The sequence below is a fragment of the Eublepharis macularius genome, chromosome 4 (assembly GCF_028583425.1).
Source record: "Eublepharis macularius isolate TG4126 chromosome 4, MPM_Emac_v1.0, whole genome shotgun sequence".
NCBI classification, from domain to species: Eukaryota; Metazoa; Chordata; class Lepidosauria; order Squamata; family Eublepharidae; genus Eublepharis; species Eublepharis macularius.
The window spans coordinates 153,459,695-153,485,034 of record NC_072793.1 but is presented as its reverse complement, the minus strand read 5'-3'; the positions used below and the strand labels follow the sequence as shown (position 1 = coordinate 153,485,034).

Sequence of the window (25,340 nt, the reverse complement as noted above, 5' to 3'; positions counted from 1 at the left end):
TTCAAGAACAACCCTCAGTTTATGCAGCCTTGACAGCTAATACAATGCAGAAACTCAACGAGGATTATACTTCCTGTCCCAACATCAAATCACAGCAAACAGGACCAACAAACAATCTAGGATGGAAATTGTGGCCTTTAAGCAAAAGGCAGTTCCCATCTCAATAGCACTATAACAGCAGCCATCACCTGCAGGAAGAGTGACGAGATGCCGCCGAAAGCCCAGGTTCGTCTGGGTCCTGGGCTACAGCATGGGCAAAGAGGGCACAAAGAGCACACTAGAAAGCCAACGGAGGGAGCTGCTGCAAGTCTGTATTGGTAGTGTGCACCTCCTCTTCAGAGGGGGCCTAGATTGTGGTTCGAACAGAGGAGCCTGGCCAACGTGGCTTGTATTCAGATCCCAGCGTCAACTATCTAGCAACTTAAGGATGCTTTCACGCTCCTTGAGGCTCTTCCAGGCCTGGTCTTTTTCCTTCTTGGTGGGTGTGCGCTTCTTCTGGCGTGCCGCCATGATCTTGCGGAAGGCGTCCATGACCTCGTTGTCAGCCATCCGCACCCGCTGCCGCAGCTCCTGCCTGTGCAGCTCTTCCTTGGCCAGCCTGTGACGGGTAGCAGAACAAGCAGAGGCTTTCAGCTGTGCTGCCATGCTCCCCCTTAAGCTGGCCCTACCCTGTCTGGTGAAGAGTTCCAACCCCTACAGACAGGAAGCTGGTAAAAGCCAGTGGTCTCCAGGTGGCAAAGGGGTGGGCTCCCCACTTCCCTCCGTCTCACCTGAACAGCTCAAGCTTCTTGGCTCGGTTGTGCGTGCTCAAGGCCTTGAGTTCAGCTTGCCTCTTCCGCAGCTCAGCCAACACCTCATCCTCTGAGTCTTCTGCAGGTCGGTCCTCTGACTCTAACAGGCCTTGAGCAATCAGCTCTTCTTTGATGCGACCCTCCAGAGATTTAGTGTGGGGCACGCTGGAGAGGAGACAAGTGGGGTCAGGATGAAGCAAGATACTGTGCATGCACCGTGTTAAATGAGAACCGAAAGCTCATCCATCCTGAGCACCTACATGCTGGACTCTGACCTGAGAGAGTAGCGTTCAAATCCCAGATCAGTGGTGAACGCATTTAATGAGCTTTAGACACATGACTAGATCTCAATATCAGATTCCCCAAGAGCTGTGTTCTCTGTGCTTTAAAATAAAGAACAAAAACACACACGCCCTCGACAGCAAATATTTATAATATGGTAAACAAATGCCATAGTTTTCAGATTTTGATGGGCACAATAAGCGAAGTTGTCTATGTCTACTTGTAAAATGAGCTATTTATATGCAGGTGTCATAGGTACCTAAATGGGGATAAAAGGAAGAAAACAGACTGGATCTCTGCCAAAAGGAGATAGTGTGAGCCTTGCAAATGAGGGGGTTGCACAACAGTCCCTGCCGCTTTCCCTTCCTTAACACCCCCCCAGGTGACGGCTGCACACGCATGTATCTTTAATGCTCCCCCAAGGAACACCCCTAGCAGTGGAAGGCCGCAGTCAGACATTTATTCAAATTTCACAAGAAACCTGGAAATTATGTAGCCAAGAGGAAGTGTGTGTTCCCTTCCCCATCAGCCAATGCAAGGAGCCTCCAAGATGCACAAATGGGCAGCTCATTGCTGCATCCCATGACTTCTTGGGATAGGATGCCAACTCACTGGCCATCCCACCAGCTGGCTTCTTACATTCCCTGCCTCTGTGGCTACTTCAGAGGTGATAAAGTCTGCCCAGGAAGGGATGGTGTGGGGACACTAGGCTCAGAGACAACATAATCTTTGGTGTTTGTGTGCGCACTCCCTTTCTCTCCTATCCAAGCCCAATCCCCCAATAACAGTCACTTCTGGGATGAATGGCAGTCTTTTCTCTGAAGTAAACACAGGTCAGAGGGAAATGATTAGGCTCAGAGGAAACTCCCCCTTACCAAATTCCCCTTACCCATTGTTCCATTATGGCAAGGAAGGGGGGAAGGAAAAGGGCAAGGAATAAAGCGCGTCCCTTCTATCTTGCAAGTTCCCACTTGTATTTGTTTAATTTATTTTTGCTTCTGCTAGGAGAAGAAAGAAACAAACCACATAAGTCCCGTCTCCCGACCACTGGAAATCCTACTGGCCCTTCTTTTCCCAGGCTTCTGATATTTTACCAGAAAATGCTCTCAAACATATAGACTTATCACCATGTTCAGGGTTGGAAACCTGGTGTGTTTTCTTTTTGATAATCAAGATATTGTAGCCACAGCCAGTTCCTTTGCCTGTGAGCACAACAAACCGCTGTGCATTGCCTCAGTCTCTCAAGAGGCACCATGAGCTACAGCACCACATACTGTATTCAGACCCCCTGCATCTTATGTCGACCATTCTCCCATAGTAAGCAACACCATGGCCAATGCTCACCTGAAGGGCTTGTTCTGGCTGCGAGGGGAGGTGCTGGCACCATCACCTGCAGAATCCTTGCCCGCCATCTCTGGAATGGGTGAATCTTCAATTGGGGAGATGATGTTCTCCTATGGGTGGAGGGCAGAGAGCAGAGGCTCAGACTCTTGCCTCCCAGAGATCAGGGCTGATGGAAGCTAAAGAAAGGTCTAGTCGAGACTGTCTCTATTTACCTCTACAAGTGCCTGCAGGAGACGTTGGGTCAGAGGCCCAAATGGGCAACCATCCTCTGGCTGTTCATGTTGGGAATCTGACTTCTTCAACAAAGCATCGACATCTGGAGAGGAGGAAATTAAGGGCTGGTGAGTGGGCTGGCCCAGATGGCTTCAGCCACACACAAAGGATGACGAGATCAGCGGGGAACATCTTGCAGGAGTGCACGCAAACACACACACTGCAGGGGGAGAGTTTGGAAGCAAAGTCTTGGATGCATCCTAAGGTCCGTATGAAAAACTTCTACCGAGTCAGTCCTGGCCTTGATGGACGATTGGCCTGTCAGATTTACCTGACACTGCCTTAAATCCAGCTCTCGGGCCCCAGCCCTTAGACTGGATGATTGACCTCAATGGGGGTGTGTGGTGGGAACTGGGGCTTGCATGGGACACACATTCACAGCATGAACTAACAGCCACTCTGCATGAGTTGGTACACTCCTTTAGCCTTTCCCTTTCCACATGAGATTCCACCATATTGTTCAAGATACCTTTTGTGTCCAACTCTGTCAGCGGCCCCATGATGCCTTTTTTCTTATCAGCGGCAGCTGCAGCCCGAGCCCCATCTTTCTGCTCCTCTAGCATGTCCTCCTGAGCCCAGCGCTGAGAGTAATGCTTCCCTAAGGGTGGGATCTACAAGAGTAGGACAAGGATCAGCCGGTGGGATGAGCAACGCGAGAACATACAGGCCAGCCTGAAGCAAGCAAGAGTCCTGAACAACACAGGACCCAGGTCCACACTGCCCCTCTAGCCAGGCTCATATAATTGCCCCCAGATCTAGCTGCACAATGACTTATCTCCTTCTCACTCCCTCCAAATGAGTGCCCCCCCATACTCCTGCCTCCATTTCAGATTGTCTCTGCCTGTGCTCATTTCTCCCAACTGATCTGTCCCACATCATGTGGCTCTGAAGTATGCACCCCACCCCGACTTCCAATATCAGATCCTCTGCTCTAGTAGTGTCCCCATTGATTCTAGGTAGCTAAAAACATAAAGAACTTATGGGAAGGTAGGGTGAGGAAGAGAAATTGACTCCTGGAATGCAGGACATGGCGATGAGAATGATCAGGGGTCTGGAGACTGAGCCCTATGAGGTAAAGCTGAGGGCCTTGGGAATGTTTAGTTTGGAGAAAAGGAAGCTGAGGGGGGACATGATTGCTCTCTTTAAATATTTGAAAGGCTGTCATTTGGAGGAGGGCAAGGAGCTGTTCCAGTTGGCAGCAGCGGGTAGGACGCGAAGCAATGGGCTTAAATTACATGTACAAAGGTACCGGCTGGATATTAGGAAAAACTTTTTCACAGTCAGAGTAGTTCAAAAGTGGAACCAGCTGCCTAGGGAGGTGGTGAGCTCCCCTTCACTGGCAGTTTTCAAGAAGAGGCTGGATGAATACTTGTCAGAGATGCTTTAGGCTGATCCTGCACTGGGCAGGGGGTTGGACTAGATGGTCTGTATGGACCCTTCCAACTCTATGATTCTATGACAATGCAGCCATGTGCACGCACATGCACATGCACGCACACACACAAGTTTTACCAGCAGGCAAGCATCTTAAAGCATATATTGTAGCCTGCAGTTTGAAGAGTCACTCTCATAGAAAGCAACAAGATTTACTTTGGAGCATGGTAACTTAGATAAACTGGTGAAAATACAGAAGAAGACAGCTAAAACAAGCATCTTAAGAGACAGAGAGGGTAGCATTGCCAGGTCGTAAGGCAGAGAGCTGCTCTGCTTCTCTCAACAGCCCCACAGCTGCAAACACAGGTGGAGCCACAGCTTCTCTCACTTCTGCCTATTCCTACAGCTTAATTTCCAGCCTGAGGAGCAACCACAATCCTCCAGCTGCCCCACAGCAGAAGGAGGGATGAGCAACAGGACTGGGGCCCAGTAAGGCTGCATTTTCTTTTGCTATCAAGTGGCTTTTCAAGATACAAGGTGGCATTTTGGGCTGCGGCCTGCCAACATGGGTGTTCCACTCCATCTGGTGGCAACAGAACAGCCGCCACCACGTTCCATGCTGTGGGAAATTTTAAAGGAAAGCAGCGGGGACGATACGATCTGAGAATTACAGCACAAAAAGGACCCCAGCTTACCTGCAATCCCGTGCTCTATAGCACAGGAAGCGCAATGGGAAATGCCCCTCAGGGCCCAATACCCCTGTGCCTCCATCACAGGTTATCTAGTGAAGTGGGCATCTCAGGCCAACTAAGCGATAATGGTGAACCAATGCTGTAGTTCATGAACCAAGAGACTCAAGCAAGAACAGGTTAACAGGGCATCAAAAGGGGAGCCAGTGTGCCGGATTTGGGCAGGGGAGACCCAAGTTCAAATCCCCACTTGCCATGAAACTTCCTGGGTGACCTCAGGCCAATCACTCACTCTCAACCCAAACCACATTGCAGGGATCAAAGAGAGGAGAATTACGGATGCCTCCCTGAGGAACCTGGAAGGGACAGGGTCACATTAATGCATCAAAGAAACAACTGACAGGCCTCCTCAGTCATGGGGATTTTTTTACCTTATAGTGTTCGGCCTCATCTTCTGGAGGTTTAAGGAGATCTTCCAGGGTACGCACCTCCTCAGTGGTGAGGTCAGCACAATATGGCTCCACTGAGGCCCAGAACCTACCAATGAAGTTCAGAAAGTGAACATCAGCCAATATACAGAACTGCAACCCTAGCACGTGGGGTTTCGATGGGTAACAGGAGAGAACAACCCACATCCTTCTAAGGGCTGCTCCAGGTGACAGGTGACTACATTGTAGCTGCACTTACACGAGCAACAGAAGCACCTCCTCTCTATGGGTTATTCGTGAGAAAATATATATTAATTCTCAGCGTCAGAGCACTCTTTATGAACAAGAGTCCTCCCTCTGCGTTCAGCCCACAAGGAGGCTCAAGGAAGTCATTCTGGACATCTTTTTCTGTTGTGCTTTTTTACATGCCCTTTCCAAACTCCACCCAAACCAAGGGAAGCTATCATTACACAGCAAGGGAGAGGATTGTATGTGGAGTGCAAACCAAGTGTCACTGATCTGGCCTGATCATCCCAGCATGTGCAGACATAATGGGGGCAGAGGAGGCATGAGAATGTTGCTGGAGGATCTTAGTAATAGCACTAGAATCCAGACTAGACTCTTTTAAAGGGAACACAGCCAGGCTTGCAGGTGGCTGGTAAGTAAAAGGCCAAGGAAAGAGAACACTCAATCACTTTCCTCTTTCATCCCCACATGCAGGCAGAACGGAAGTGAGGGACAGACCCACAAGACTAAGCAGGTTTGTAAAGGCCAAGAAGCACCTCCTAGAGAAGAAATGATCTTCTCTAGGGTGAAGATAAACCCTCTTAGAAAGATGTTGTTGCTTCTCCTAAACTGTAACAGGGACACAAATAAGAAAGGCTTCTCTGTGATGAAGTCTGCATGATAATATGCATGAAACATCATCTACACAGCCAAGAATTACTACAGATATTACAAGTCCAAATCCCACTCCCACATACCTGTTCGGTGCATCGTTTTTGGGAATACGGGGTACATCGATTGGGTCATCTGGGAATTCATACTCCTGGATCTTCGGCTGCAGGTTTTTGGACTTGGGTCGACCAGGGCCCTGTCCTGTGCTGTGGCCTCCTTTCCCTTCCAGCTTCTGCTTCTTGGGTTTGCCATGCTTGATAGGAGCACCCAACTCATGTTCCTTGCCCAGCTTCAGAAATCGCCGGTCCCCTTTCTTGTCTTGCCAGTCTGTCAGGATCTGGGTGGGGGAGAAACCACAGTGTTTGAAAGGCTTGAAGACTGCCGTGGCCTTGGTGACTTCTGTGCAGGGCATCCTTTCATTGCATCACCTCCTCAGAGCAGGAGAAAAGAGGAAACACTGTACAGACAAATCAAATAGTGGGGTGGGATCATCACCAATAGCGTTTATTTATTTAATTTGTTTATACCCCAACTTTCTTTCCAATAGGGAACCGAAATGGCTGACATCATTCTCCTCTCCTTTATTTTACCCTCACAACAATCCTGTGAGGTAGATTAGGCTGAGAGAGAGAGAGAGTAGGACTGGCTCAAGATCACACAGTGAGCTTCCATGGCAGAGTGGGGATTCAAACCTGGGTCTCTCAGATCCTGCTCTACACTACACCACATAGGTACATCTTGATTCTGTGCTGTGGTGCTATCCGCTCAGGTAACATTGAACAGGAGATGGGGGCGGGAGGTCTGTGGAGACCAGAGCAATGTAAGCTTATGCTCTTGGCCCAATAATTACACATGCACACACAAACAGGTAAGAAGGAGGTGTCAGTGAACGAGTCCTCCTCAAGGAAGGTAATGTCAGCCTCTGAGAATCTTAAATTTGAAGCAATATCTCTACTTATCCAGCTGCTAGGTAAGATATGCATTACAAAGCATTTTGTCCCGGCACTAACAGCTTGGTCCAAATTTATTTATGTACTAGCAACAAAGCCCATTGTGGGGGGGAAATACAACGGGCTCTAGAAAGGGCAGGACAGGCATTGCCGCCACCACTGCACCCCAACCTGGGCAGGGGGAGGGCAGGGTGGCTGGGCCTGGCATTGTCCCCTCCCCAGTGCCGGCTGATCATGGTGGGAAAGGGCTGAGAGGCAGGCCCGTCCATACTACCGCCTCCTCACCGCAATCAGGCTGCAGAGGGCTTGGCAGGTGGGCCCTTCCCTCCGCCAGCCAATCCCAGGCCTGATTTGGGCACTGCAGAGCCCAGGAGCACTGCTGGGGTGGGGGGGGGGGCCTGGAGTGCTCCTGCATTCTGCAGCCTCCTGATTTGGGCCGAACTGGGCCGCTGTGGAGCCCAGGAGTGCTGCTGGGGGGAGCAGAAAGGGCGCCTACACCCTGCAGCTGCCTGATTCAGGCCAAATTGGGTAGCTGAGTAGCTTGGGAGCACTGCCGGGGGGGGGAGGGCCCTGGAGTGCTCATGCGCTCCACAGTGGGTCAAATTGGGCCCAGTTCAGGCTGAAATAGCCCTGCTGTGGTGCACAGGAGCGTGCTGCACCATCAGAGAGTGTGCCCAGGGAGCGGCATTCCCTTGCTTCCTCCCCCACCCATTGGCTTGACCTCTGAGAGGACACAGACCAGGTCTACCTGCCCTGCAAGTCTATGGCAGATAAACCTGGGCTCTGTGGGTCCAGAGGCCAGGTCAACTCACCTTGCAAAGCCGTAGCAAGTAAACCTGGCCTTCAGCCATGCGGAGGCCAAGTCTACCTACTTTGAAAGGTCATGGCAAGTAGACCTGGCCTTCAGATACGTGGAGGCCAGGTCTACCCACCTTGCAAAGCTATGGCAAGTAAACCTGTCCTTTGGACGTGCGGAGACCAGGACTACCCACCTTGGAAAGCTATGGTGGGTAGACCTGAGCTCTGCAGGTCTGGCAGGCAAACCGTGTCACCCCCCACTCACACACCCCTCTCCCCATGGCAGATCGAGGTTTGGGGGTGGAAAGTGGCAGGGGGGAGAGCAGGCAAGCTGCAATCCCCCCCCCCCCACGGCAGATCAAGGCTTGGGGGTAGGAAGTGAGTGAGGCAGGAAAGCCACACTGACCCTCCTAGCGCCCCCTCCCCCATGGCAGATCGAGGCTTGCGGGGGAAGCCTTGGGAGGCAAAACGCAGGCAAGCCAGGCATGCCCCATGCTGGCCTGACCCAATTGGAGCTGGGGAGGGCGGAGCCGACCTGCAGGCCCTTCTGAAGCCCAGAGGCTTGCCAGGACTGTGCCTGCGCCGGTGAGTCATCATAAACACGCTTACAAAATTATGTAGTAGGATACCCCCAAACAGGGACTCAAAATGTTTTACATCATCATTATCCCTCCATTTTACCTTCGTAACAACAATCTGGTGAGGTAGGTTAGGCCAAGAGAGAAAAAGACTGGCCAATGGTCACCCAGCAAAGTAAGACAAAGTGGCTGCTGAACTCCTACTGACATACAGGCAAGCTAGAGAGTATCACGCGCTCGGACTAGCCTAGATGTCATCCTAGTCCTCACTGTATGAATGGCCTTTCCGTACTGCTGCCTGACATGGGTTCCATTTGTTCATTTGATACTTCCCACTCAAGTCTGTTGGCTCCCCCACCTCTAGACAACAGGAAACCTTTCCACGTATTATTATTCCAGCATGACTTCATGAAACATAGACCTGAAGGGAAGGAGGGAGACACACACACACACACACACTCACCTCCGGGACTCTGAACTGAGATTAGTCTTGGGGTATGAGTTCTGTTTGTAGAGTACAGCCTTCCATGGATGCATGAGAACCTTAAAGACTAACAACATCTATTTGAATATGAGCTCCTGAGTTACAGCTCATTTCTGCAGATACATGGAAATAAAAACAGGAATTCTTTTTTATGCGGAAGATTACAAGGACAAAGGAGTTAAGTGATTTGTGGAGAAAGGCCCTTTTCTTAGGGCTTTTTTTAGGTTTTGGGCTTGCAAAAACCACACATTTTGGTATTAATTTTTTTTGGGTTTTGCTCACAGGCATCCAGAGGAATGTTTATTGTTCCGAAGTATCACAAATCCAGACCCAGCCATCAAAGATTTATGAATGAAAATAGCCCTCTCCTAGCTGAAGACAATGAAAACTCACACCCATAACTGGAATCTGAAGAGACCCGGGATGCAGGAGGCTAGTTTATATCTTCCTGGAGACCTCGGGAAGGGGAGATTTGACCCAGATGGAGGTGGGCAAAAAGAGGCAATAAATTCCCTTGACACAGAAAGAATGGAGTCTGTTTTGGCTAATTTTATCGGGGTTCCATCTTGATGGCCCCCACTGACACATGGAGGAGACAAAGGGCAAGTAGTCCACAAAAAGACTTCAAGGTTATGGGAAGTTTTAGAGTGCTGTAGCTTTTAAGTTTAAAAAGCCTGCCTTAGAACAAGACCAGCCAGGGAGTGCGCAGGGCAGAAGGACACAGGACTGCATGTGGCACCATTTCTTTGCATTTATTGCTCGCTGCATCACTGCATGGACTTTCCTTTCTCAATAAATCTTTTTCTACTTTAGATGCTTTTCTACTTTAGACGTCTAAAATGGGTGCTAGAGAAGGGAGACTGTGGATTACTAGATCATTATTTCTCCAGGAGTTCACAAGTAAGGTAAGCTGTCTCCACCGTAAGAACTTGTTGGGTAGTGGGATACACAAGCATCAGCCAGAGCCTTTAAACAGCAATAGTGGAAGAGAAGCTAGAGTGCTGGGTCTCTTGGTGGGAATTTCCAAAAAATATTTATTTATTGAGGCAGTGTACAGAAAGAGAAGCACGAGAAACACCTCCAAAAGTTTGGGTGCACTCGAGAGAGCAGCAAGTCACTGCATGGAGACTTGGAACAACTGCAGAAGACTTGGACACCCCAGAAGGCCAAAACAGAATGGGGTTCACAGGTCAGAGGAATGGTTCTCTAGTACCATCTTTGCCCATGTGGGATCAATGCAACAGGTAGCATGACTGAGCTTTACCACCCAACTTTCTCATACTGGTTAGAAGGGTAAGCCACTAGACTCCTTGCGACAGCACAAGGCTATGAAACACCTCAATCTGAAATCTATTTACTCAGAAGTTAAAACTCTGATTTCAAGGGAGCCTTCAGGGTTAAGTGTATTTAGAAAGGCATCCTTAGATCATCATCTCACCCAGAATAAGGTTAAAACAAGCCATCAGCATATCAAGATTCACTCTGCTACACAAGACCAATCACTGACATTTTCAGTCACGAACTCTTTCTCTGCAGGCTTGGATCATTTGCCAAGTTTGGCTCTATCGATGGCAACATAATGAACTAAAAGCAAGTCAACAGAAATGGAATAAGGGGCTCTCTTGCAGTACTGCTGTACTTTGGTGGACTAAGAAGCAATGTGCTCCAGAGGGAATATAAGAACAAAACTTTACAGACCAGATTCTCTTATACTCAGTATCTAGTATCTATCTCAGTCCAACATGGTCCCCAGCTGACCACAAAACTGACAGTGGTAACTGGAGGACACACGCCCTATGGAGTCCGTCTGAACGGCTTCACGTCATCTATGCATAGATGTCTCTTGGGGGAAAGCTGCTTGGCTTTGGAATGGTCAATGCCTGTATTTTTGGTTGTGTGCAACTATACCAAAGCCAGAGCCATAATTGAAAGCATCTGCATCCCATGAGCCAGCTAGATTACCCTCTGACCTGTGTCTCAGCCTCCAACACCCGAAGCCGACGACTAGCAGAAGACAGCAGTGTTTCCAGCTCCAGCTGCAGGGTATCGAGTTCTTCAATGCCGATGCCATCATCCTCTGAACGGGCCAATACAGCTGTATAACGTGGGCATACCTTCAGATGATCCACAGACTTAAAATCATGGAACTGAAGGGGGCAGTCCTTCAGTTCAGACATGGTGCTGTTGGGCCTGAGGAAAAGAAAAGCAGACATTAAGGAACACCCAACAGACACAGGTGCAACACCAACAAAGACAGTATTGGGCTGGGACAGAGCGGAAAGGGGCTTGGATGCAAACTATCCTGGACATTTCTTACCCTACAGAAAACTGGGGACAGGTGACTGTTCACAGGCAGAAAAATTGCACCGATGAGGACTCAGCATAGCAGAAGTGCAAAAAATAAAGACTGAAGGAGCTAGAGCGAAGCAGAGATCTGAGGGATAGAACAAAAAAACTGAGGCGGCAAGCTTGGCTGCAGAAGAAAGGACTAAAAAATAGCAGAACAAAAGGGAGCAATGCAAGATTAAAAATACAGGAAAGAACCTGCAAAAGGGTAAGTTGAAATGAGAAACGGGTAAGGAAGGAGGGCAGGGGGGCGGGCCCTGCACGGGGAAACGAGCTAGAAGTTCAGGCACTGACAAGAAATGCAGCAACGGGGGATGAATGGGACACTCTGGAGGGGGCGCTGTCGGAAGGAGGGGCAGAGCACGGGCGCGGCTTCCTGTTCAAGGAGGCCGCTTCCCCTTTTCCTTCCAGGGCACACCCACCTCCCACGTTGCCTGAGCGGTGAGAAGGAAGGAGGCAGCAGCCCCGCGTATCCCGGGAGACACCGCAGGCGGTCGGCCGCGAGGGAGGGGCCAACCCCGCAGAGCGCAGCCCCGCTGCGAAAGGCTTCCTTCTCTTCAGTCCTACCAGCTCCCCTTCCGGCCCCGCCCCATCCTCATTGCTGAAGCTTCCTATTGGTCAGTCGCCTCCCCTCTAGGCCAGTTCCATTGGCTTAGAGTCAATCTTTCCGAGAGTGGTGTTTCCCTACTCTTCATTGGCAGGATTCTTTAATACCACGCCCCTCTCTTTCTTGATTCCATATATGGAGTCAGGGAGGCTGGGTTGTACCAACTATGAGGCAAAACGAGAGGGGGGATAACGGGACTTTTAAAAAGTGAAAAGGGGCGTGGTTCTTCCCCTGTCCCTTCTTTCTCGTTGTTCTCTTAATTCAGTGAAAGAACAAGACTCGAAACCGGGGGGAGGGGAGGGGGGGGGAGATCTCATGAGGTCCTCTCGCATCCTTCCTTGGGATGGTCCAGATATTCCGGAAGCGGTGGGCAGTTTTTGGCGGAAGGGTTGCTTCCGCTTCCGTTCCCGGGACCTAGACCCAGGCTGCTGCCGCTGCCACCGCCTTTGCTGCCATGGTGAGCGTGAGGGGGGCGGCCGGTTGGCCCACCGAGAAAAGGGGTGGAAATGTACGAGAACTGCCCGAAGGAAAGGGCAGGGAAGGAGATGGGGCTAAGTGACAGGATGGGTGGAGGCGGTGGCTGGCTAGTCCAAGGACGAGGGAGGGAGGGTGGTGGAAGGTGTGAAGGGCTCGCCCGTTGCTCTGTCTTATGCTTGTCCGTCCTTTCTCCAAGGAGCTCCGGGTGGCACCCATTTTACCCTCCATCTCAGTTTTTTTCGCAATACTCTTGTGAGGTTGCCTTGGATGCTAGAGTGCCTGGCCCAAGATTACCCAGCGAGCTGTGCAGCTGGGTGGGAATTGAAATCTACTTTGACACGCGAAGTATTACCCCAAGCTTCCTCAAACGGTGGTGGTTTCGGGGCGCTGCGTTGGTCCAAAGCAAAATCCAGAAACAAAAGCTGCATTAGATGCTTTGTTAGGATCAACCTGAATGATGCAAAATAGCGTGCAAGCTTTTGAGTGGTTTGGAACCCCTTATCAGCATGATGTCTAAAAATAATATGGGAGATGGTGTCTCGAGGCATGGTCTTCAGTTTTAGTATGTGGTGGTGGTGTCGAGGTCTAGCAGTGTTGGGAGAAATGAATCTGTGCCCTGATACTCATAATATGTAAAGGAGGATGTGAGGGTTGTCATGTCCTAAATTGGGGAGTGCCTCTTCTGGGGATCCCTTAATTCCTCGGTGCCTCATGGTTTTGCCTCCTTCCTTACAGACTGCCACCCTGCGCCCCTATCTCAATGCAGTACGCGCTACCTTGCAGGCTGCCCTGTGCCTGGAGAACTTCTCATCTCAGGTGGTGGAGCGGCACAACAAGCCGGAGGTGGAAGTCAGGTACAAAGCAGGGAGGGGTAGAAGGAGAATGAGAACATACGAGTTTTTTATTAGGAGAGGGGAATATCTCACTTCTAATTTTCAGCTCATTTGCAAGGCACTGAGCTTCAGTAGATGATTTGTCTTTGGAAATAATATTTGGTGCAAATGGAGGGTTAACATAATCAGTTTTATAACCAAAGGTTGATAGATGTAAGTGGTCTGTATAAAAATGTATCCTTGCTTCATTTTAGAAGTGAGCTGAGGAAGCCCTGTGGGGAGTAGAAAGCACAGGGAAGTGGTAAAATAGAAAAGGAGAAGTCATGAGAGAATGAATGAAAAGGCATGGCAGTTGCCATGGGAGCCAAATGCATAAAGTGGCAAAACAGTAGCTGGTTTCTAAGCGAAATAACATCTCACTCTGCCATTCAGCAGTGCCAAGGTGGTGATGGCTTTTGGCTTGTTTCTCTCATCCCATGTTATGTTGAGTTTAGGTTTCTTTTTTTTTAAGTTGTGTGTTTTTGTGTTTAATGTTGTTCCTTACTTTGAGATTGCATACTGAGTTGAAAGTATTATAAATCGTTAGAAAAATAAGGTTTCCCTTTGTATTCCCACATAAGCATGACAGCCCCCCAGGACTTCTGTAGATTCTCATTTTTTGTTTCCTCTTTTTGTTCTGTTCATCCCTGATTGCATCACTGCTAATATCCTTTGATATCTTACATTTCTGCATTGTTCCTGTTCGTGACACTTTATCGTGATCACATCAGGATAAATATTCTCATTTTATTGGTTTCTCAATAACCAATTTCCATGGCCCACGTATCATGATATTGTAGCATGGATGCTTTCATCCATTATGGTGATCTACATGGTCAAGCCAGTGATTCACAAAGTGGTTTTTAGTTGTTAGTGTAACCACATAACATGCATAATGTACAATGTACCTCTTTGTGGTTCTCTAGGTTTGCAAATCTTCCTCTATATAACAGTTTCTCAAACTCTACAAAGGTGGAGGACCCTTTCTCATTGTGCCTTTCTTTGAACATGTGGGATCCTGAATATAGGGCATGATTCAGAGAGGGTGTACACAGAATACCACATATGATCGAGGGCTTCCTTTTCTTTTGCAGTTTCTTAGATCCTCCAGAGAGTCTGCAAAGCTGCTGCCTCTGAACTGCTGATGTTTTGTTGTTGTTATGGAATCCACGGGCAGAGGGAAAGGCTTGGGATCAATGGGCTTGTTGTTGCTGACCAAGTGGAAGGGTATACTCTTGGCTGTCCAGCTGAGGAAAGCAGGAGTTGCTCAGCTTCAGGTGGAGAAGCAGGCAATCCTTCCTGTACCTGAAGATCTTCCACACCACATGAAGTCAGAGGGGGACCTACTCCACTGCTTAAGAAGCACAGAGCTGTAAAATCAATTTAGTCTTTGTAGTGATCATTGGGGGGAACTGCATTTGCCCTGATCATCTTACAGCAAGAGGCAAACATGCCCATTTTCCTGCATCACGTTCCTGCTACAGCTCTCCTTGAAGTTGTGTTCCCTTCTCACTTCTTCCTTCTTTATTTGGCTTCTCTTCCAGCCAGCTTCCTGCTTCCATCTCCATATCTTGGTGTCTAGAAGACATTAAGCTGTAGTTCTTGTCATGTGATTAGCCAGACTGTCCTGATCTCCATGGCTATCTTAAAGTTATCCAAATTGTTCTCCATGTTCCATTTCTGAACATCTTTATGTGCTTGCATAAATGATTCTTTTTTCTCTCTCTCTGTCTCTTCCTGTCCTCTTTCACTATTGGTTTAAATGCACTGAACTTTGGGTAGCATTACTTCTACCCCAGCCAGTCTAACTTCTTTCAGAAAGTGACATGATAAAATTGTGTTTATCACCTCTGCATGAGGAAATGATTCAAAGTTTGTTTTTCATAAAAAATGATTGTCAACTGTGCAGGCAAGCTGCTGACCCCTTGATTCTAGCATTAATGCATGTTTGGAGAAGCTGAAAAGAAACTGGCGTTCACAGGGTGTTGCTTGAGTCTGGACCATCATGTCTTTGACTTTTACGGTTGTACCTGTACTGGAACTCTTCAAGGCCTGGTGGCAAAGTGGCCCAGTTTCCAGCCTCTTATCCCCCATTGTTGCCACATTGACTTTCCAAGGTACACTCGAGATCTGTTCCCTTACAGTTACCCCCGGCTCTTTGCTTTTGATAGGTTTCTCTGACATTTCATTCTTGATGCATTCAGTGCTCCAAAGATGGTTGTAGACTAATCCTCATATTTTCCCATTGTAATAGTTTTTTGCAGTATTCAATGTATTCCTGTTATTTAGCGGTTTATTTTCATGATTCTATGTGGATTCTATTTGGAGCAACAAAGCTCCAAATAAAGAAGCTTGGAATGAATGCTGAAAATATTGGCCAGATGATATTTAATTTGCATGCTTTGTACTGCAGAAGATTTGGGGAGTGAGGGTTAATAGAATTTGCAATCACACTTAACTTTGCCAAGGGATATTCAGAAGAAGTATAGGTGCATGCGTGGACAGGGAAGCAAGGTGGGGGATACTGGTGAAGCATATTGGCAGTGACTCACAGAAAATTCCTCTAGATTCTTGTTTCTAAAACTTTAATAGAAACCTTTCACATTCCCTAATGCAACATTAGAGCTTTTTCTGCTTTTTCTTTATAAACAGAATTAGGACTCTTGCATGTTTTCTTTTTAAATTAAAGCTTCTCGGTTTTTTATGTTTAGGTTCATGTTCAGAGAGCAACTGTGGCCATGGGGAGGGTCTGTGGCTCAGTGGTAGAGCATCTGCTTTGCTTACAGAAGGTCCCAGCTTCAATCCCTGACATCCCCAGTTAAAAGAATGTGGTAGGAGACACGTGGGGCCTTAACCAGAGAATGTGAACAGCCACTGCCATTTAGAGACAGTACTTACCTTGATAGACCAAGAGTCTGACTCACTGTAAGATAGGTCCATGTTTGTTTGACAATATTTGTAATTATTTATACTGTTGTATATTCACACATACTGGTGGATAATTGTAGTCAGAATCCTTACTCTTCCCTCCTCCCTTGCATGGAGACCAATGAAGGAATTCTGGTTAAAGATTAGCTCAGGTTACCTGTGACAATGAAATGCAGGTGTGCAGCTTAACCAGAGTTAGTCTGTCCCGTGCTAGCCCAGGATTCTAAAGAAGGTGTAAAATCTTGTCATAATAATAACTGCGCTTATATGTCGTTCTTCTAGACAGATTAGTGTCTCGCCCAGAGCAGTGAACAAAGTTAGTGCCCTACAATACAGCTGGGGCTGAGAGGAATGGCTTACCCAAGGCCACCTACTGAGCTCACGGCAGTAGTGGGATTCGAACCAGTAGAGTGCTAATTCACAGATGAACCACTTAACCACTGTGCTATAGCAACTCTTTTGGAGAGAGAGTATGGAGAAAGCCGTCTCTGGTCACATGCCTGCACTGATGCATCATGTTTTAAACTAGGATCCATTCATTGAGCTCTGTGTGAGGAAGGAGTCACATACATATGCTCAGCAACAAGTCCCTGCCCATTCAGGTTCAATATCTGCTTGATGTGGCCTCTGAATGAAGCTCACATGTTAAAAGTGATTGCTGAAGTTGCCCGTTGCTGCACCCTGGGCATAGCAAGTGCAGAGTAGAGATGGGCACAAAATGGGAAAAAACCGAAATGAGTGTTTCATGTTTTGTCACATTCCACAAATCACGAACTTTCACGAAATTGTCCCATTTCGTGAACCGATTCATTGGTTTCGTGATTCGTCAGAACCCAGGGTACTTCAATGGCCCCCTTCATACCCAGAGATGCCAAACTCGCAGGGAGATGTCAGCAGGCTCTCCTCCACCCACCCTCACCCAACAAGCCAGCAAGGAATGCTCTAAATAAGAATATAAGCAAAGAAAATTAAAGGAAAAAAAGGTAGGCCTCAGTCAAGCTAGGCCCCAGAGCCAGGCAGTGCCCTGAGACTGGGGTTGGGTGGGGTGGAGAAAAGAAGGCACCCTCACCCAGTGACCTTCCCAGCAAGGCCAAGAGCTGAATATAAGAAAGAGGCTTTTCAGTCTCTTTTAAAGCAGCAGCAAATCCAGCCAAAATCTCCCAATTCCACTCTATCACTCCAAATCCCACAACAGGTCCTCCTTCTCTCTCTGTCTACTGGAACCAAAAAGCATGAGGCAGAGAGCTGTGCTTTATATAAGAAATGCTCACGTAGAGCAGAACAGGAGGTTTCTGGTAGGCAGACAGACCTGCCTAACAGGGTTTGGAGGGATGAGATTGAGGCTGCCATGGCTACAGAAGTCCCATCTCAGTTGCCTAGGGGATTAACCCCCCTGCTCCTTACTATATAGGGCAGAATGGAAACTCTCCAGTTGGCAGGGAGAGCTGCCTATCAAGATTATGTGGGCTAAGATTGGGGTTTCCAATGGCAACAAAAGGTCTGCAGACATTCCGGGCCTATGTTGCCTAGGGAATCAGTGGATTGGTGCCAGCCTGTCTAGCATCATGAATCATTCATGAATCGAATGAATCGGCCCCAAAAGTCGTGAATTTTGTGAAAACCGCAGCCCCATGAAACACATTTCATGAAACACGAATTGGCCCAATTCGTCACAAAATTTTATTCGTATTTCGATTCATGCCCATGTCTAGTGCAGAGATATAAAGAGAGAGATGAAGATGAGTTTTGTTGTGCTACCTCTATGTTATTTACGGGGTGGGGGTGGGTTCTGGGAAAAGAGGTGGTAGAACTCAGTGAATTGCCAGCACAGGGGGCAACTCTTGGTTGGAGGTGGTACCCCTGGTACTACATGTGTGTGCGCAAAGTGCGCGCATGTTCCTAGGACCAATGATGTTACTTTGGGGCAGCTGGAACAAGGAGGGAGTTTTTTAAAGTTTAAATCGCCCTTGGCAAAAATGATCATATGGCTGGTGGCCCTACCCCCTGATCTCCAGACAGAGGGGAGTTTAGATTGCGGCGGCGCAGAGAGCAATCTAAACTCCCCTCTGTCTGGAGATCAGGGGGCAGGGCCACCAGCCATGTGTCCATTTTCAAGTGGTTTTGAAACTCCATTCCATCGCGTTCCAGTTGAAAAAAAGCCCTGGTTATTTACAATTGCAGCAACTGTGTAGCATGCCCAAGCTCATTCACTTAGTCTATAAATCCTGAACAATCCTGGTCTGTTCAGATCAGCTCTCTATCTGCTGGGTCGTATGGATATGCATGAAATTGTACAAAGGTTTGCCCCTCCTCTTTGCAAACACCAGGATTGAGATCACTTGCATGATTTCCCCCTTTTTCTGCTGCCTACACAATCTGTGTGAGCTAAAGGTGTAGCGGTATGTGTACAAGGGGAAGCACATGCTGATTAGCCATTTGCTGAAAGAACATGGCTTCTGCTGCCAGAATGAGAAGGCTTCTATCTAGTTTCAGGCACAGTCCTAGAAAGACATTCATTGGCACTAGGTATCCATAATAACTGAAGGGCTGTATGGTCGGTCCTGTTTGAATCTTATCAGTAATGAAAAGAAGCCAAATTCTAAATCTAAAGGCTGCTAGCCAGACCAAATATATAAGTGATATAGAATCAGCTTCTAATTTAAGAGCCAAGCATATCTAGATGCTTTTAAAAAAAGAATCACTGTACAAGTAGTTAAGTTCTTGTCCGCCGCTATGAAAATACAGGATGAGATAATGTCTTGTGAATAAATTTCTCTGATGACCTCTTAACTTTTTTCATTGTCTGATGTAGTAGTAGTAGTAGTAGTAGTAGTAGTAGTAGTAGTAGTAATAATAATGTTCAATTTATATACCACCCTTCAGGACAATTTAATGCCCACTCAGAGCGGTTTACAAAGTATGCCATTATTATCCCCACAACAAAACACCCTGTGAGGTGGGAGCGGCTAAGAGAGCTCCAGAGAACTGTGACTAGCCCAAGGTCACCCAGCTGGCTTCAAGCGGAGTGGGGAATCAAACCTGGCTCTCTCGATTAGAGTCCCGCGCTCTTAACCACTACACCAAACTGGCACTACACCAAACCACTAAACCACTGGCACCAAACTACCAGGATGAATGATATATGTAGAGAGATAATTTTAAGTAATTAATGTTTTCTGTTCTGCTTCTGTATGGCTTGTGGGCCGTAATAAAGATTAACTATTCAAGCTTATTTGCCAGTTAAAGTCTTCCTTGGAAGCCCTGCTCTGTACCTCCTATCCAGGGATAATATGGGTGGGCCCCTATTTTGTTTTATATTCAGTTATAACCAGCTTTCCCCCGCCGAATGTGAACCCAAAGCAGCTTATGTTGTTCGGCTGGCCTCTATTTTATTCTCATGCCAACTTCCTGTGAGAGTAAGTTAAACTGAGAGTGAGTCACCCAGCAAGTTTCTGTGGCAGAGTAGGGATTCAGACCTGGGCCTCCTAGTCTGACACTAATGGCTATAACACATTGGTGCTGATTTTTGAAGTGACCAAAGCATTGAAACTTCCTCGGGACAGCTTAAAGTGTTCTACCAATACTTGTTCCCCAGGCATTTGCAGACATTTCCTTTCCCTTGTTCCTTAATTTTTAAAATAGTGCCTCCGTTTTAACCAATGATGGATTTTTCTTTCCAGTTTGGTAAAACTGTGTCTATTTGTGTTTTTATTAGTCATTAGTTTATTAACTATGATGTTATTGCTCTGATGTTTTTAGAACGTTGCCACTTTCATCAGTTTCCAGTTTCACTTTGCATGGCTATTGTAAGCTTTCTTGGGGATTTTTAATCGAAAGTACGGGGTAAATATTTTAAAGAAACATTAAAACATGCGCGCATATTTTGTACAAATCAGCTCTAAAAGTAGAATAATCAATCAAAAATCTGCAGACCCCTATATCAATATTTACGTAGATATTTATAACCCACTTTCTCCCCAGTAGAGACCCACAATTGCTCAATATCTCCATCTCTATTTTATCCTCACAACAACAAGCCTGTTAGCTAGGTTAGGCCGAGAGCCAAGTTACAAGTGACACCTGACACAGGTTGGACACTTGTCAGTTTACCTCAAGTTTTGATGGGAAATGTAGGTGTCCTGGTTTTACAGCTTGGCTCTCCATTACAGCTGCAAGACCAGGATGCCTACATTTCCCATCAAAACTTGAGGGAAGCTGACAAGTGTCCAACCTGTGTCAGGCGTCACTTGTAGCTTGTCTCTCAGAGAGATTGAGTGGCCCAAGGTCATGCCGCAAGCTTCCATGCTAGAGTGGTGATCTGAACCTGAGTTTCCCAGATCCAAATCAAACTACTGCACTTACAGCAGTCAGACCAGAAGCCTATAATTATTAACTGTTAAAGGCGTGTTGAAATAACAGCATCTTGACCTGGTATAAAAAGGCTAAACTACGTTCACATGAGCAAATTGCTCCAAAGGCTATATGGCTCAACTGAAAAGGGCCCCTTTCTCATGTTCCAATCCCTCTATGGATGACAGGACACAGAAGGGACTCTTATCTAAGTGTGCAAGTAGGTTGCTATGGACAAATGTGTTTTTTAAAATATCCAAGTTGGGTTGTTCAGGGAAGATGTGAAATGTGTTGCATTTAGAAAAGTATGTTTGTTGTTAAATACTTTCCTGTGCAAGTAACAAGAAGGTTGTGAATCAAACATTAAGAGATTAGAATCCAGATCTTAGAATTAAATGACATTTTTAATGTGATATTTTATGGCTTTGTGCAAAACTTTTAACAGTTTACTCTGGCTATGCCCATTTAGCCATATCTTTTAAATGTTCCCTATCAAGTATCTGAATTAATTGCTCCTATACTGTGTCCTTGGGGCAGGGAGAGATGATGCAAGGCCTTTGGGTTGTATCATGCACAGCACATCCTCCTCTCTCCTCTTCTCCCACCTCCCCCAGAACAAATCAGTTGTAAGTAAGTCGCTATGCAGCAGCCAGTGTAGGTATCTAGATAGGCCTCATGCAGCCTTACATTGTCTACTCCTAAGGGCTGTGAAAATTAGACAAATCTTGCCTTGCTCCCAGCATTGTAAGAATGCTCTGAATTTGGTGGACTAGGGAGGAAGAACCTGAAAGCTGCATGTAGACTTAAATTATGGATGTGTGGTTGTGGGAGCAAAATCTGGACAATTTTGTGTTGCCCAAAGGAGAGGATAGATGTGCCCCTCACTGTGCACTGTGGCTCTCTGATGTAGATGTCTCTGTCTCTGTGGCATTGCAGAAGCAGCAAGGAGCTGTTGTTGCAGCCTGTGATCATCAGTAGAAACGAGAAAGAGAAAGTCCTGATTGAAGGGTCCATCAACTCGGTGCGAGTCAGCATTGCTGTGAAGCAGGTATGCAAAGCCCCAGAGTGCAGGGGTGGGGGCGGGGTGGTCACCGCAGCTCAACTGGGTGGAAATGCTGATGGGTTCCCTTTCCTTTGTGCAGGCAGATGAGATTGAGAAGATCCTGTGTCACAAGTTCATGCGCTTCATGATGATGAGAGCGGAGAACTTCTTCATTTTACGCCGGAAACCTGTTGAGGTGAGGTGACCTGATCCCAGGGTTTTGGCTGCATGCAAGGGGCCAACTTGCTTGAGACTGCAGGTGACATTTGGCGCGGTTAGGATGAAGGGCCTTTGCACGCTCCTTTTATTTTTGCATTTTGGCTGGTTTGGGGAATGTTCGTGTTAACCTTGCAGATGACTTCCTCACATGATGTTTGTTCAGCAGTTGTGAGTTTCTTCCACAGGATGTGGTGGTGAATCCTAGGTAACAGATGGTTGTCTGTGGGGGTTAAGAAATCCATGGAGGTGATGTCAAGGACTGTCAGCAGCTTGTAACCTATAACAGCTTCATGGACCCTTCATGTTTGGAGGAAACATGTAACTGCAGGGGAGAGGGGTCGCCCATGCCCTGCTTATTGGATTCTGGTCTGGATGGACCTCTGATCTGGGCCAGCAGGGCTCCTCTTGTGTTCTATTCCCAGCTATGGCAATAGCTAGAAATTATCTTGAACCTTCAGCATGCCTCAAGTTGTATAATTTCAGCCTCTTTAGTCCTTGGGGGGGGGGGGGGGCTTGTTGACTAGAATTCCAGTGTGAATGCTCTTGTCTAGGGTTTTGAGTTTGTTTTTAGGGCAGCTTTACGTATACTCTTATATTCTTGGAATAATGTAAGGTGGCCCTCCTCATAATTGATGGTGTGAGATTGGTATCTAATTCAGTGTGGCTTGTCTATTTTCCTGATCCTTTTCAGTGGCCCACAATCTGGGGCAAAGGTGGCATAAACATTTTTAATAAATGGATGTTTGGATCTATTGATGCTGAGGTTAGCTCAGTCTGTCTTCCAGATGTTACGGTGCCAGAAACCCCAAACTTGTCTGCAGTTATCTTGAAGTATTATCACTTCTTGGGATAGAGAACTATTATTCTGATTTATTAATAAACAATTTTAGGGGTTCTTTCTTTTCATGCCAGTGGTGGGTAGGTGAAAATAGCAAACTGGGTGAATGATGGTTCGGTCTTTGTAAACTATGCTAATCTTGTGCTGCTCTCCTTATGTCTCAGGGCTATGACATCAGCTTCCTGATCACAAACTTCCATACAGAACAGATGTACAAGCACAAGCTGGTAGACTTTGTCATTCACTTCATGGAGGAAATTGACAAGGAAATCAGTGAGATGAAGTTGTCTGTCAATGCCAGGGCTCGTATTGTCGCAGAGGAGTTCCTCAAGAATGTAAGCTGCTTTAAGCGCTACAGCAGTGAGGCCGAAATGATGTTAACATTCACTGGAGGCTTACGGGAACTTGATGGACAGGTCAAGAGACAGCCAGCTTCTTATGTAGGATGGAGACCCATTTAGTATAAGGGGCTGGAGTGAGTAACATGGAAAGTCAAAATTATTTGGAAGTGATAAAAGGAGACCTTTGTCCCATTGAGAAGAGGTGATTCAGCCAGCTGCCTAAGTATTTTGGAACCAGCAAGGGTCTTTGTGTCACAATATTATCTTTAAGGTGGGAAGGGGAACTCTTGGTCCAAACCACTGCTTAATGGTTAAATATATCAGGAGTATTGTCGAAGGCTTTCACGGCCGGAGAACGATGGTTGTTGTGGGTTTTCCGGGCTGTATTGCCGTGGTCTTGGCATTGTAGTTCCTGGAACTACAATGCCAAGACCACGGCAATACAGCCTGGGAAACCCACAACAACCATATATCAGGAGTATTTGGAAGTCAGTGTTTCATAGCTTCATTACCATTTAGGGTCAGTATTTTATTTAGACTATTTCTATCCCATCATTCTAAAAATCTTGCTGGAGGTGGCTTAGCAGCCACAATAAAATAATATGTTAATTTAAAACAATTTACAGTATAAAACTTTAGTTGTAAACAGAGGGGTGGGCCACAGAGAGTGGTATTAAAATATCAGAAAGGTGGCAACTAAGAATCTCTCTACACAAGACTTCTGACACATGTTCTTCATATGTTGGGAGACACAATATTAGCCAGGAAGCGTTGTTTTAAATGACAGAGCTGGCCAAGATCGCTCTGGAGGGGATGGATTCTCTCACAGCCCTCCGCCATCTCTGGCATGCCAGACTGTCTCCCCTTCTGGAGCCTTTGCCCTGATGAGGCATGATTAATTCAAAGTTTTAAGCAGTGAGGTCTGTGAGAGAATCCGTCCCCTCTGGAGTGATCTCCGTCGGCTCTGTCCTCTAAAACTACACTTTCCAGCTAACATTGCATCTCCCGGCACTTGATGAACACATGCCCAAGTGTCTTGTGTAGAGAGACACTAACTTAAAGGCTTGTGAGCAGGAATGTTTCCCTGTGTGCCTGAAAGCCAGTAAAATAGGCATCAAGCAGCTTTCATTGGGGAGGATTTTCCAACAACAGGGGGAGCCACTGCTTAACTCTGTTCCTTGTCATCACTTGCCTTAATTCTGTGGGAGATGACACTAAGAGAAGGGCTTGCAATGATTAAAAACATTGAGGGAAAGGAATTGTAAATAAGCCACAGACGTTTCTGAATATATGCATTAGGACTCATTCTAACAAAGGTTCCAAAAGGAATCAGATACACTCTTAGAAGGGGTTGGAGTCTTGGAAAATTCCATGTGACATGTCTAACTCTGCCATCCTAATCAGAGTTGCACCTTTCTAAATCCATTGAAGTCAGTGGGCTTGGAAGGGTGCAACTGTGCTTAGGATGGTATTGCTGATATCTTAGGATCCCGCCTATAGCAATAAATGCAGAAGAGCTTTTGTGCATGGTGCAGGTGGAGGAGGGTGGTGGCAGTAAGGTCTTATACATCACAATTATTGTGACATTGATGGGGTGTTTGTATGTGCCTCTGGCACGTGTTTACAGTTCTTGGCTTAATCTGTTTTTTCTCTCTTTTTCCCAGTTCTAGACCAACGGGCTGGAATCCACAGCTTCGCTTTCTCATTCTCTCTGCACAGCCACTTCGCTGGGCCTACAGAGAGGGCCGCAGCTCAGGAGTGAGAGAAGAAGCAACAAGACCTGTGGAGGCTGTCCCAGCTAAATGTACACCATGCTCGCCTGCGTGCCCAAGGGAGGGAGGGTGCTTTTTAATATTTTTGGAACAAAAACTGTGCTTGTTTAAAAATGGTGTTATCTTTTTTTAAATGATCATTTGCTGTAATTTGTCTACTTGCGTCTTCTAGCAGCCAAGTTCTTGTGGGAGAAAGCGTGGGGAGGAGGATCTGTTGCTCTAGAGGCCCCTCATCCCATTGCTGCAGGAATTCCAGCTTAGTACTGCACTTGCAGTACTAAGCAGTGGGTGACCACTTTGCTCTGCTTCCCTAGCGGTGCATGGAAGTATTTGGCTGTCTGTCTGCTGGAGGTAGCAACCTTCCCTGTGGTGCCAAGTCACTTCAATCTCTAGGGAGAAAGCGTATGCTTGCAAGTAAACTTTCTACCCACCCACCCCACTTCCATAGGGACTAGAGCGCTTGAGCACAGTACTGCCTCCTGTCTCTTTACCCTTTCATTCCCTTCCATACCTGTGCCAGAGAAAGCTGGGATGGCAGAAGGGGCTGAGGCCATGTACCAGCAGCATGGGACGGAGCTGGAATCTGTAACGATTGGTTCTTTTTTGCTAAGGCACTTGCTGTAACTTTCTTACTCCTTATTAAAGTCTTCCCCCCCCCCC

At 47.1% G+C, this 25,340-nt stretch overlaps 2 protein-coding genes across 3 annotated transcripts; one reads left to right on the top strand and one right to left on the bottom strand.

Annotated features, from left to right (window-relative positions):
- TADA3 (transcriptional adaptor 3) lies at window positions 1-11,795 on the bottom strand. Of its 2 annotated transcripts, XM_054977757.1 has the most exons (9): window positions 11,657-11,795; window positions 10,859-11,078; window positions 6,165-6,415; window positions 5,185-5,290; window positions 3,160-3,301; window positions 2,630-2,733; window positions 2,418-2,527; window positions 771-956; window positions 1-598 (listed from the first exon to the last, which is right to left on the bottom strand). In XM_054977757.1, exons 2-9 carry the CDS (start codon window positions 11,063-11,065, stop codon window positions 406-408), a joined length of 1,299 nt encoding a protein of 432 aa, XP_054833732.1. In that variant the 5' UTR covers window positions 11,066-11,078; window positions 11,657-11,795; the 3' UTR covers window positions 1-405. The 2 variants fall into 2 exon arrangements, with proteins under 2 accessions (XP_054833732.1, XP_054833731.1); XM_054977756.1 differs by lacking the exon at window positions 11,657-11,795 and having other exon boundaries at window positions 10,859-11,101.
- A 409-nt stretch (window positions 11,796-12,204) lies between these two features.
- On the top strand, window positions 12,205-25,340 carry ARPC4 (actin related protein 2/3 complex subunit 4). The gene is made up of 6 exons (XM_054977395.1): window positions 12,205-12,298; window positions 13,054-13,172; window positions 21,405-21,516; window positions 21,611-21,706; window positions 22,732-22,902; window positions 24,573-25,340. Exons 1-6 carry the CDS (start codon window positions 12,296-12,298, stop codon window positions 24,576-24,578), a joined length of 507 nt encoding a protein of 168 aa, XP_054833370.1. The 5' UTR covers window positions 12,205-12,295; the 3' UTR covers window positions 24,579-25,340.

Bases quoted from the DNA above. Each gene is read 5' to 3' on its own strand.
- TADA3 (XM_054977756.1), bottom strand. From the start codon at position 11,101: ATGTCTGCTTTTCTTTTCCTCAGGCCCAACAGCACCATGTCTGAACTG. The intron at 5,291-6,164 runs GTATGTGGGAGT...CTTCATTGGTAG, and splicing joins AAAAACGATGCACCGAACAG to GTTCTGGGCCTCAGTGGAGC. The intron at 599-770 runs GTGAGACGGAGG...TACCCGTCACAG, and splicing joins AAGAAGCTTGAGCTGTTCAG to GCTGGCCAAGGAAGAGCTGC.
- ARPC4 (XM_054977395.1), top strand. The intron at 13,173-21,404 runs GTACAAAGCAGG...GTGGCATTGCAG, and splicing joins AAGCCGGAGGTGGAAGTCAG to AAGCAGCAAGGAGCTGTTGT. The intron at 21,517-21,610 runs GTATGCAAAGCC...TCCTTTGTGCAG, and splicing joins TCAGCATTGCTGTGAAGCAG to GCAGATGAGATTGAGAAGAT.